This window comes from Carlito syrichta, unplaced genomic scaffold (assembly GCF_000164805.1).
Source record: "Carlito syrichta isolate Samal-C Ts95f unplaced genomic scaffold, Tarsius_syrichta-2.0.1 Scaffold304629, whole genome shotgun sequence".
NCBI classification, from domain to species: Eukaryota; Metazoa; Chordata; class Mammalia; order Primates; family Tarsiidae; genus Carlito; species Carlito syrichta.
The window spans coordinates 376,010-389,117 of NW_007248725.1; the positions used below are offsets into that span (position 1 = coordinate 376,010).

General features: G+C 48.1%; 1 protein-coding gene across 2 annotated transcripts in view; it reads right to left on the reverse strand.

Moving 5' to 3' along the window:
- Positions 1 to 1,334, reverse strand: part of BTG2 (BTG anti-proliferation factor 2) — a 3,957-nt gene extending 2,623 nt beyond the window's left edge. Inside the window, exon 1 of one of the 2 annotated variants that reach the window (XR_002482104.1) lies at positions 1,082 to 1,305. Coding sequence is in view for 1 of the 2 variants with exons in the window: in XM_008060459.2 (XP_008058650.1) it covers positions 1,082 to 1,223 (142 nt within the window). In the remaining variant the exon portion in view is untranslated. Of the gene's footprint in view, positions 1 to 1,081 lie in introns of both variants that reach the window. The other variant, XM_008060459.2, reaches the window with a different exon arrangement.
- Between the last annotated feature and the right edge of the window lie 11,774 nt (positions 1,335 to 13,108).

A 13,108-nucleotide genomic window follows, 5' to 3' on the forward strand; every position in this document is an offset into this window, starting at 1 on the left:
GATGAGGGTGAAAGGAGAGAAGAAGGGGCCCAGAGATTCTAAGTAAGGGAGGTGGTGTCTCCTGAGTTCCAGGGCCCTCCTGCCACTTAGGGAAAATTTTATGGAAGGGTGTGACCAGGGCTCTGAAGATCTGTGAGCTGAAGTTTCAAGGCCATGAAGGCTGCCAACATTGTGGGTCAGCAGCAAGTCACTGTGCCTCCCACCCTGTGCCCAGCGGCCCCCTCTGTCTCCTTCAGAAGAGTCAGATCCTTAGCGGTGGCTATGGGAGTAAAACCTGGGTTGTTTTGATTAAAAAATAAAATCTGTTTTCCTCAGAAGGCTGGTTCTGTGTGGGCATGCTCAGAGATGGTTATCGCCTTCTAAGACCGCCAACAACCAGCCAGAAACAGCTGGGAGATAGGTCTCTCCCCAGCCAGCAGGCGGCTTATCTCTTGCCAACCTCCCCATCTCACGCCCCCATCCCCCAAATACGCCCGCAGAGCGTTACTAGCTACCAGGCTCTCTTCTTTACCACAATAGGCGGCAGATGGCTAAGAAGGGCCAAAGCGAACACAAAGGGGGCCCAGGTTCCAACTTCAAGAGAGTCACCAGCAGACTGCCCGGGGCACAGAGGAGCCTAGTTAGCGGCAGGAACCACTGGTGGAACTCCAAGCTGTTGAGGAGGCGCAACTGCGCCTCTTTCTCCCATAGGAGACGGGGGACCCGCAACGGCATCCTTCGAGGGTCTCAAAATCTTGAGGGTCCAGCAAGGAAGAGGAGCCCGCACTCCGACCAGCAGGTACTCCATCTCCCGGGACAAAAGCTAGGGACTCGGGATCGCACTCCAAGACAAGGGTCTGGGCCCCCGAGACCGTGGAGGGCGCGACTAACGATACCCACCACGGACGGAGACCCGAGCGCAGGGCTGCCGAGGGAAGCCATGACCCAGGGTATGGGGGACGGCGTGCCGTCCTGGGGATTGGAGGATGGCAACGGAGTCCTGGAGCTGCTCGCGTGGGTGACCTTCCCCCAGAGTCAGAGGAAAGGCCCTGGCAGTGAGGGGACGGATCCTGGTGGCGCGAGCCCCTCGGTGTGCGCTCACCTGTTAGTGCCTCCTGGAGCGCCCCGCTGAACACCTTAAGCCTCTGCTCGCTCACGCAGCCCCGGGTCCTCAGGAGGCTAGAGAGGAAGCCCACGGCGGCGGCGATCTCTGGGAGCATGTCGGTTCCCTTCCCGTGGCTCATACTGCGTGCGGTTCGGGGAGCAGGAGCGGTGGGGAGGAGGATGTGCAACTGCGGAAGCCTCCACTGGCCTGGCCGCCGCTCGGGCTCTGCCCGGACTTTCCCCGGTGGCGCTTTTCATACTGTTCGGGTAAGTAGTGGGGGAGTTGGCGGCGGCACCCATTGGCTGCTGTCAGCGGATGGGGGCGTGGCCGGGAGCCGCCCCGCCCCTCGCGCTGGCTCTTGCGCCCGCTCCGCCGCCGCCTCTTCTGCGCTGAGGTCATCGCTCTCTGACGTCAGTGCTGGGAACCTGCGCTGGGCTTGGGATCCCAGCGAGGCGGGAGGAGAAAGCTAGGGCTCGCGGGGTCGAGGGCTCTGGGCGGAGGAAAGCGGCACCTAGCGTGCTCCACGTCTCTCTGCCCGTCTTTCGAGGCTCAGATTTAAAGCAACCTCCTCCGAGAAGCCTTGGCTGATACCACGTCTCCCAAGAGGTTCCCTTTTCTGACTCCCATGGCATTTCCAGCCGCACACTGTCAGGACGCTTTGCCAGCATTTTACCGCCTTGCCGTGTTTCCCAACTAGTCAGAGTTGTTTTGGTTATTTGGGGACGGGGGCTAAATCTTCTATTTACTTCCATAATAATTCCACCTCCCCCAACAAGTTCTGCTCTTCCTCTTAGCAATGCCTTTTCTCTTGCTTAGAAACACTCAAGTCTCGCCTATTTGGTGGGTGCGGGTCGGGGGGAGTAATACAAGATTTTTTTGTCCTCTCAAGTTATTTTTCTAGTTCTCACTTTCCTGATGTGTTAATTTTTAAAATCAGTGGTCTTTTCTCAACTGTACATTTTAAAATCCTCTTTCTCCTCCTCCCCTCCTTTCATCAGCCCTCTTCCTTTTTCACTGGATTGAAGTTTTGTAACTACTGGCTCCTCAGGGGCAAGAATCCAGCCTCAGTCTCCTTCTACATTTAGTAGAGGTCTGCTGAATGGGGATAACTTCTAATATCCCAGAGCCTAGCACAGGGTCTGGCATACACAGATGCCTGGTATTTGTTACATGACTCAGAACCAATAGCCTCTGTAAATTCCTATTTTCCTTGAACTCTGGGCTGTCTGACCACCCTCTGGAAGCAGTGTCCCCATCCTTTTCCTTGTCACCGTGTCTTTCCCTGGCTATGCCTCTCCTGTATCCCTTCCTGTTCCCTTGCCCACACTGTGTTCCCAGTACTCTTCCCTTTTCTCCCCACTCTCTTTCCTCAGAGGGATCCTATCATATAGTCCATTTTGATGTTTACTTTTTTCCAGTGGCCTTTCTCATCTGCACAATCTGTCCTCATGTCCTACCATTGTCCTCTTCCCACCTGCTCTGTCCCCTCCCTCAAATGTCCAGCCACCACCCCAACCTTGGCACAAGCCCACTGTCTTCTCCAAAGCCAGGTCCCTTCCTGATCTCCAGTGCTGTGACAGATATCATCACTTTCCCTGCCTCTACCCAGAAAGCCCAGACTTCTTGTAACCTCCCCTGATACTTTGCTGCTCAGATCCAGTCCCAAAGCCTAATGTTTCTCATATCAAGAGGTGCAGGGGCCATTGTCCAATCCCAGCCCCAAACCTCCCTTTCCACTGTTCCATTTTCCCGCTAGATTAAATCTGGATTCCTTTGCCTAGTAAAGGAATAATTGAGCCCCACCTGCCTTTTTAGGTTTCTGCTACTTTGTGCTCCAGGGTCACTCTCCTCATTGTCCTCTAAGTATCACAACAGCTCTACAGCCCAGATCCCCCAACAATTTGCCCAGGATCTCTGCCCTATAAAGTGATTCCTATTCTGTGCATGCCTGAACATTCCTGGCTCTGCTGCTTCAAGGTCAAGTCCTTGTCTCCTGGATACCTCATCGCCTCCCACCTCTCTTGATCCCCCACACTCCTGAAGGCACAGCTTAAGCTTGGTCTCCTACCTTGAAAACTTGTGCTGATCATTCTCCCAATGTTGAATTAATGCCATCTGTACCATCCACCGGGCATGCAAAATCTGTGGTTTGGTTTTGTTAGTGGTCTTTTTAGAGGTTGACATCTTGTCTCAATAGCAAGTTACTTGAAAACAGGTTACCATACCCAAATTACCCACATTTTCAGAACAATTTAGATTTCAAATAGTCTGCTCGACTGCTTCATACAACCCATCAAATTGTCCTGGAATGCTAATATTTTGGTATTAAACACATCTCTTAGATTGCCTCTTCACCAGATCCTTCCCACAAGCTCGATCAGACCAGAGAAGACCATCACCTCTGCTCACTGAGGGGAAAAAATATTTGTTACAGGAAACAGGGCTAACACTGGAACAAGATAATCTAGAGATGCATCAAACAAATGAGACCAGGCATCAGCAAGGCCATTGACCAAGGTCAACCACCAAGGAAGCCAGGGAAATAGGTCAAAGTATAGACAGCTCTATAAGGTCGTTCAGCACCTACATTTGAAAACACTCAATGTTTTCCTGGCTGTGTCTGTGATGGGGGTGAGGTGTTTCTGGGCCTTACATCTCCTACTGCCAGAATTGATGGGGGGAAAAGATCTTTTGACAGACCATCATCTGTTTTTTTGCCTTAGGAAATATAATTCTTTCTTTATATGGATTTTTACATCATTTGCCAGAGCTCACAGTGAGTTCTCAATAGAGCCAGGACTGGGGCCAAATTTGCTGACTTCAAGTGTGGTCCCCTTGGTACTGAATGTTCAGCTATATTTTTTTAAATGTTTTTTAAAGAAGTAGGATGACTTTCGTTAGGCAGGGGAGCCCACAGTCCCACGGAGCTGTCATTCCAGGTGAGCAGGCAGCGAACAGGATGGGTGTAGGGAGGCTGCAGCCCCTTGTCTCTCCTCCGTTACCTGGGGCATGTCTTTGCCCCCTCACTAGTGACTGGTTTGTGAGCTTTGCATAGGGCAGAGATGACCCATAAGAGCCAGAGGGCAGTTCCCTACTTTCTTATCCTCTTTTTTTCCACACACAAGCTTAGGGAGAGGAAGCTTCATTTAGGTTTTCAGATCAATTTCTCATAAGGCCAAATATATTATAGTCATTCCAGTTCCTTTTGAAATTTCCTGAGACTGCTCTTAAACTGCTAGAGCCAGGAGCCTTAGAAGCTCAAAAGTCAAGACTTCACTCCTTCTCTTTCCTTTTGTTTTGTTTTTAATTTTATTTTAAGATGTGGGGTACAATTCAGGATTGGGTATACAAGTAGTCATTGTACAGGTAAAGTTTCGTTCTCCCTTTGGTCCCACTTCACCTGGTTTGAGATCGAGGTCTCTTTCCTTTTGAACATTGTCCATGGTCTCCCATTCCTTGGTGTGGCCAAGGTATAGTCTGAGCACCAGGGTAAGGAGAATAGGTCCCTCTCTCTCTCCCTACTTCTTCCTGCTCCTCTTCTTCCTCCTCCTGCTGCTCCTTTTTGTCTTCCTCCTCAATGTAGACACCATTTTCAGGCTCCTCGTTCTCCTATTCCTTCCTTCACCCTTGCCCCAACGACCTTGAGTTGAATGTTGAACTTTAAGAGTGCTGTGCTTGTGAATCCACCCACTGAAGAGGGGGCATGGAGGTGAGTGAGGGTGGACTTCAGTCATGTCTCCTCTAAACCAGAAACTTCTGTGCCATGTAACCCCTGACCCGCTGGCTCCTCTGGAAACAAGATAATCTGAAGGTGCATAAACCAAAGAGACCAGGTATCAGCAAGGCCAAGAATTGACCAAGAACACCCACCAAGAAAGTCAGGGAAATTAGTCAAGGTACAGACAACTCTACAGGGTCATTCAGCACCTAAATCTGAAAACACTTAACGTCTTCCTGGGTGTGCCTGTGACAGGGGTCCTGCTAACCGATCTCACCCACTTGTGTGGCCTACTTGTGTGACGTACTCCACAGTGACCCACAGTATTCCAGACAGCTCTCCTCAGACCATATTCCCACCCAGAGTCAGGTCCCTCTCCTCAGGCCTCTGGCCCTATCTGTGGGGTTAGCAAGCAGGTCCTGCATGCCACTTCCCAAGCAAAAGAACCAGATCGTTGTATGTGATTTCTTCCAGTACGGGGACTTGGCTTGGTTGCCTTCTCAATTTTCTGACCATAAGTAGAGACCCAAGACTGAGTGAGGCCAATGTGTAGGAAGAGGCTGGGCTATGATATTCCAGGAGGATAACATCAGCTCACTCCTACGCTCTACAGTGTGTGGTTCTTAGTAATTTCTGTGTGTGTGTGAGTGTGTGTGTGTCAGTGTGGGTAGGGAGAGCAGTATATATATTTAAGTGAGCATAAGTACTTAAATTTTGTGTGTGCTCTGATGTTTGTGGACAGGAGGGAATATGGATGTGTCAGCAAATGTTAATAAGCACTTGTAACATCATCTGTTGAAGAAGGTTGTCTTATGAAAGGTGGGTGTTTTGGCGGGGTGCACATTTTGGCGGACTTTTTCCGAGTATGTCTAGTGCAGGTCTAATTCGATCTTTCCTCTTTACAGACTTCAGTGGTGACAACTTCACTGTGCTGCCCAAAGCTGATAAGAAACATTACCCAGGGAGGAGCAGACACCTCTTCCTTGCTTCCTAATCAGGGTGGAAATACTGCTAAATATATCCATCACTCTTTGCAAGCATTGGTGGGTAATGTCCAGGACATCTTTTCCAGGTTTCCTATCATCTCACAATACTGAATGCTTCCAGGTCAGCTCTTAGGCCAACTCGTCTGGGAGTTGTTCTTTAGACTAAAAAAGAGACATTAAGAGCAGAAGAAAACAATATTGTCTCTAAAACCTGCTAATGATGACTGCAGGAAAGTGGGGATGTTAGCTATTTTTACAGTTTCTGTCTCTTTAGCCCCTTCCCCCTCATCCCAGAGTGAACTGATAGCAGGGACAAAAAGAGATAATGCAAAAATGATTAGGGTTGAGGGTTAGTGGAAAACGACCATCTGGACTGAAAGAAAGCTTGTTAAAACATAAATAAACACAGGGATTTTTATCTGCAACTCACAACAATTTTCAAGTCCCTGAGGACCCCCTTCTGAGAACTCACTGAGGGTAGGAAAAGAGTATGGAAGCTAAACATCACCTGTTCCAACACTTGCTCTGAAGATAGAAGAAGCACAAGAAGATTCAGTCATACAAGAAGCACTTAAATCAGGCAGCAGAAGAATTTTTTGATGCAAAAGTGAGCATGTAGGATGTGTTAAACAAGATGCCTGCTCCAGCCAGGACTCAGACCCTCTGGGTCAAGGGCATCTTCACAGCAGGGGATGAAAACGGCCACAGAGGGTGGTGGGTGAAGGCTGCAGGCTCCGCCCTAAGGTGGCATCTAACCTGGGAAGTATCTGGACCTCAGTGACTGCCCACATGATTTTCAGGTGATGAGCAGAAATAGCTGTGGCAGGTATAGGCTTCATTTGCTGCCACCAATATGGAAGCCCACCAGACACCCAGTGGCCAAACAATCAGGGTCTCTCTAAGCCCTGGGCTTACCAATGGGCAAGCTTGCAAGGGTCATGGGTCTCCACAGGGCAGCCCTTGTATTTCTTCTATTTCTTCTCAATTTGCTCAACCTTCTCTCCTGAATCCTACCTGTGTAGCTCAGAAGTCAGAAATCAGAAGCCTGCAAGACAGAGCTGACCATAGAGAAATACTGTTTGGCCTGCATAGTGTTTACACATTTTAAAAATTAGTTGTCAATATTCAACAATTAGGAAGCATCAAAATAAAAATATCTAGAATTATGATTTCTCTTTAAAAACCAGAATATCTGTTAACACTGGTCCCATACTTTTGTTTGGCAATGATTGGCCCCTAAGACAGGGAGTGTATCCTTCAGTTCACTAGTCTACACCATTCTCTATCGCATTCTTGTTGAGGCTAAGTGGTAGTTGCTATTTATTAGGGATGTATGCTGAGGCATTTGTTTTTTTATATATTTAACCCTCTTTTGCATTATCTGCCTTGATCCCAGAAATATTTGAATTTGCATCTCCTGATACAGAATAAATCTCTATCCATCATCTCTAAACTTGCCTTTACTACTGAGCTCCCAACTCTTTTCTTTTCTAATGAGAACTGAACAGTTTTGAAAAACTTTTCTGGTATTTCAGTCTCAACATGCAAGAAATCAAGATAATTTTCTCCCTACTTTCTTGCTTTTGATTGCTTTCTCTCTCTCAATAGCATTAATCTTTTTCTGATTTAAAAACCTTCAGTGAGGCTGGGCACGGTGGCTCACACCTGTAATTCCAGCACTTTGGGAGGCCGAGGTGGGAGGATCACTTGATCTCAGGAGTTCAAGATTAGCTCAGGCAACATAGCAAGACCTCATCTCAAAAAAAAAAAAAAAATTAGCTGGGCATGGTGGCATGTGCCTGTAGTCCCAGCTACTGGGGAGGTTGAGATGGGAGGATCACTTGATCCTTGAGGCTGCAGTGAGCTGTGATCATGCCACTGTACTCTAGCCTGGGTAACAGAGTGAGAATCCAACTCAAAAGAAATCAAAAACCCTTCAGGCTTCCCAGTTTCTGTAGCATTAATTAAAAAATCTCTCATCTGGCCTTCAAGTCTCTACATACCAAGGACTTCTTAGGACACTAATTCAACCACCTGGAGAGTTGGAGAAACATTGGACTAGGCAGCCTGTCCCTGAGACTCTGATTCAGTAGTCTGAGGTGGGGTCCAGGCACAAGCATTTATAATGGGAACCCAAGACATTCTGATAAAGTGGCCCATGGGCCCACTCATCATACGTGCTGTAGAGGCCCTCTGTCCCAGGCCCAGAGTCACCTGATCTCCCCAGACACCATAGGCCACTCCACCCCACTACTTCCCTACAATGATCCCAACCTCCTCCCAACTGTTGTCAGAACTGAATGGGGGTGGGGGGAGGGCCCAGGCAAAGGGTAGGACAAGCAGGGCCTTTATCCCCAGCCAGATTTCTAAAGGCAGCTCCTGCTACCTCAGAGACACCTCTGATCACCAAGGGCGTAGTCTAGAAGAGCAAACAGTCATCTCTCTAAACACGGGACTTCTTTGATTTAAACCATGAGACTCACTTGGACATACTTGTTCTGAAGTTAGCCACCCTGGCTTCTAATGCTGAATCTTCCACCTCTTATCTCTATACTGGGCAAATATTTAATCTCTTATTCTCCATTTTCTTATCTTTAAAGTGTCAGTAAGTTATTAGGTAAATTAGAGGTGAGATATAGGAAGCCCTCAGCATAGCACCTAAATATTACAGATGCTCAAGAAGCCATAACTCTTATCATTGTCATCTGTCAGAAGTAGGGTTTTCAGCCAGGCGCAGTGGCTCAAGCCTGTAATCCCAGCACTTTGTGAGGCCAAGGTGAAAGGACTGCCTGAGCCCATGGGTTTGAGACCAGCCCAGGCAACTTCGCAAGACCGCATCTCTACAATAAATCAAAAAATTAGCTGGGTGTGGTAGCATGTGCCTGTAGTTCTGGCTACTTGGAAGGCTGAGGGGGAAGGATTGCCAGAGCCCAGCAGGCTGACGCTGGGATGGTCATGAGCATGCCACTGCATTCCAGCCTAGATGAGTGACACTCCAACTCACACATACACACAAAAAAGCATTGTTTTCAGAAACTGTCTACCCCAAAATTTTAATTTTTCAGATGAAAGGAGACCATGAGATGGGGAAAGCTGCCAACAATCACATGGCTACTTAGTGGCGGGGCAGGGACTAGAACCTAGATCTTCCACCCAGTCTAGTGCCCTTTGCAGTGTGCCAGAACCCCATCTGACAACGCCAGTGTCATTCATTCAATTACTTAGTCAAGGAATATTGATTGGGTACCTAGGAGCCTGGCTCTGGAGATACCATGGTGGAGCCAGGGGACTGAGAGCTCAAGGGCAGAATGAGCTCAGCTGCTTGAATAGATGTTGATGTTTCCTCAGGTGTGGCAGGAATTGGGGGACAGAGAAAGACCATGAACCTCACAGAGCAAGACCTTCAGTCAGTGAGAAAGAGTGACCTAGAGAGCCAACGGTGGAGGCACAGCAGGACAGATGAACTTTAGAGAAGGGAATGAGGAATGGCAGCTGGGAAGAGCTGATGCATAGCCAGGATCCTGCAGGGTATGGGATAACAGTCTCCCCCCCTAAGAGGGCCCTCAGGGCACAACCAGTGTCAGGCAATACCCAAAAGGTAGAGAGAATGCTTGGAGGGTGTGAGGACCCAGCAGACTTTTCTGAGCCCCATGGGGGCTCAGCAAAAGGGTTTGGGAGGGAGGGTGATGGGAAAGCATGTCCACAGTGGTATGGGGATGAGAACACTTGCCCTTTGGACAGTGGCCAGCGTACAAAGAGGGAGTGAGCACTTAGTTTTGACCAGTTTTGGAGACCCAAGCTGGGAGGATTGCTTGATCCCAGGGGAGTTTGAGACCTGCCTCAGCAACATAGCGAGATATCATTTGCACAAAAAATAAAAAAATTAGCTGGGTGTGGGTGCGTGTCTGAGTCCCAGCTACTCAGGAGACTGAGGGGGGAGGACTACTTGAATCCAGGGTTCCAGGGAAGAGGCTCAATAACTTAGACACGAGACCCCTGAGTGCTGGACAGGACAAAGAAAATCTCCAGGGAATTGCCTCTTTCACCCTCAAGGGCCAGCCACTGTCTGGAAGACTGCAGGGCAGCCTCCTGTCTTGGAGGAATAGGGCCTCCAGGGTCCTCAACTCAGACTCCAAGGGCCTGTTCTGTGCTCCCCAAACTCGCTTGTTGATCCCCCCTACAGCACTCCATCATGTTGGCTCCCACAGACCCCCTCTCCTTCGGCTGGGAGGGAGGCACTGGAACATGTTAATTTATCAAGCTTTTAATTAAGGCTGACTGCCAGGCCCCATCTAGAGAGGGAATCTGCTCCCCCCAGAGGCTTCTGCTCCCCTGAGGGTTGGTTCTCAGCTGCTGAGCCCTACTCACCCACTAATGTCTACAGGCAGAGGAATGATCTGGGTATCCTTCCCCTCCTTTGCCAGTCTGGCCCTTGGTAGGGGAAGGGCAGAGGAATGAAGGATGGCTGAGGGAACAGGGGACAGAGTATGACGACGAGATGAGGTGGGAGCTGGGGGAGGGGAGAGAGACTGGACAGATGGCCAGACCAGTCAGCTCTGGGCTGGAAAAATTCCTAGTGATGTGTTTTTGCTTCTGCGACTCCCTAGGTGTATCCTAGGAGCAAAAGGATGGAAACTATCTGCTAAGTCTGTTGTCCTGGAGGCCCCCCAAGAATGTGACCTCCCACACCTTCTCCCTCTGGGCATTTTCCCATGATACTAGAAGGTGTGACTGTAAGTGTCAGAAGCTCACAGGGGAACACATGGACTTGGGGACAGAAGCAGATCTGACACTGAATTTATTGCCTCTTTCCCAAATTTAGAGGACAGACACATTGTAAACCCTCCTCATCCTCACTCCCAGGGGTCTAGGATAAACCTCCTTCATCTCCAGACAGAAAACAAGGGAAGAGGCCCTTGGACTGCTGGAGCTTCCCCAGATGTTGTTTTGGCAGAGCCATAATGGAGCTGGGCCTTCTAGGGCTGAGCGTCTGGGGCAATCAGGAAGCTGGCATCATAGCTGTGACAGCCCCGGACCTCCCCGGGGGCAGGGGCTGAAGTTTAGAGAAAGACAGAGCCTAGGAAGCGGTCCTGCAGCCCTCCACCTCTGGCCTCTAGTTCTAGGCCCACAGGATTTCTCTACAGCACCACAGGCTGGGGTCCAGGGCAGGCCAAGCATCTGATCCATGTGGTTCATAGGAAGGAGCCTGGCGAGAGGGAGAGATGGCTGGTCTGGGAGTCACCTCCCTGAGCCTCAGTTTACTTATATTAGGCCAGGAGATCCACCAGACCTCTTCCCTCTTCCATCTGTGGTCTATAGTGATGAGGTTATGGGCCCTATTAGAATACATGAGCACCTGCCTGCAAGAGAGGACTCTCCTGATTAGATGACAGATATCCTGGAGGCCTACTTCCTCAGCTGACCCCATATCCACTTAGTGGCCCTGTCCTGTCAGTCAACCATCTGAAATATCTTCCACTCCTCATCACTGGAGCCGGCCTTTAGGTCCTTCTTGGGCAGTTTCAACAGTTCCCTAAGTGGTCTCTTTCCCTGCAGTGCTTCCTCTCCTGCTTTTTCTTTAGTCCCTACTCTGCTGTCAGAACTCCTTCTAAATCATAGATCTAGCTTGTCTCTTTTCTGCTTAAAAAATCTTAGAAGGCTCCCTACAGTTCAAAGTTTCTTAGTTTGGTCTTTGAGGTCTTTACAATCTGGCTCAAATTCTAAGCTCAGTTAACCCCATTTTCAGTGTTTCTCAAACATATACTTTGCACTTTGCTACCATTGTGGCTTTTTTAAAAAATGGGTTTAAGAAACACACACACACACACACACACACACACACACACACGTTTAAAACACTGTGTTGCTTGCCCAGGCTGGAGTGCAGTGGCTATTCACAGGTGCCATCATAGCTCACTGCAGCCTCAAACTCCTAGCCTGAAGCGATTGTCCTGCCTCAGCCTCCTAAGTAGCTGGGCACCTGGCTCATTATGTTTTCACTCATGTTATTTTTCTCTGCCTGGAATTCTCTTTGTCCTCTCCTTTGCTCATCAAAAAGCTAGCTTTCAAGATCTGACTTTTATGTTGCTTCCTGGATTCACCACCACATCCAGATTCCCATTGAAATTATTTACTTCTCTGTGTGCTCAAAACCCTTAAAAAAAAAACCAAAAAACTCCATAAGCTCATATACTGGGGTTACAGCTTATTGTGTAGACTTGTGAAATTGTGATTTCTTGAAGGTAGACACTGTGTTAGACACATATTTCAGTGCCTAGCGCATACTTTGACCCCCAACACACAGTAGGTACTCATTGAACTTACTTTACTGCATTTGACTGAATTAATTATTTGCATGCAAGTGATACAGAAAGAGATAAAATATTATTCTTCCCATCTTATTGAAAGAGTAAGTCATAGGATGATAATGTGTCAGAAAAGTCTCTAAAAGGGGGCTGGAGTGATAGGGTAGGAGTGGGGTAGGGAATGGTGGGAAAATATTCGAAATCCTACTTCCTCCACCCCCTCCACTGAGAATAAGGTTGAGAGAAAGAGTAGGGAGGAGTCTCTCTAGGCAAAGAATGGGTGGTCCTAGCTGCTTATTATATCAGGACTGGCCCTGGTGGCACATAATTAAGCTTTTGAACTGGCCTGTAACTTATTTATTCTAGTGTGGTAGTTAGGGCACACACCTTGGAGCCACACTGCCCAGGTTCAAATTCTAGCAGTGTTATCTTAAGCAAGTTATTGAAATCCTCCATGCCTTGATTTCTTGTTCTGAAAAGAAGGCTAATAGTAGTTCTTACCTCATAGAATTGTCGGGGGGATAAATGAGTTTACAGCTTAGAGTAGGGTCTAGCACGAAACAGTGGTCAGTACATATTTATTATTATTACTTATAATTTATACTTTGCTTATTTCCAAGAAGAATTTGAGATAGCTTAAAATATTATACCACATATAAAGGAGGATAATTACATGTCTGTATTTATTTTATATTAAAGATCAGAAACCAGTTAGTAGTATGAGGGAGAGAGAAAAAGATAGGTATTCACTAGTTTGTTACTTCTTTGACCCCTAAATTTATCCCTGAGCTTCCAAGAAGCCAAGGCAAAAAGGCTTGCATTATATTGAAAATACATGCATTATATTGTTTCTATTGTGAAATATAAGAAAGCATTCAAGTTAGCCTATTAAAATGCCCCCCTCCCCAGCATTTTGGGTGGCCGAGGCAAGAGGATTGCCTGAGCTCAAGGGTTCAAGACCAGACTGGACAACTTGGCAAGAACTCGTCTCTATAATAAATCAAAAAATTAGCCG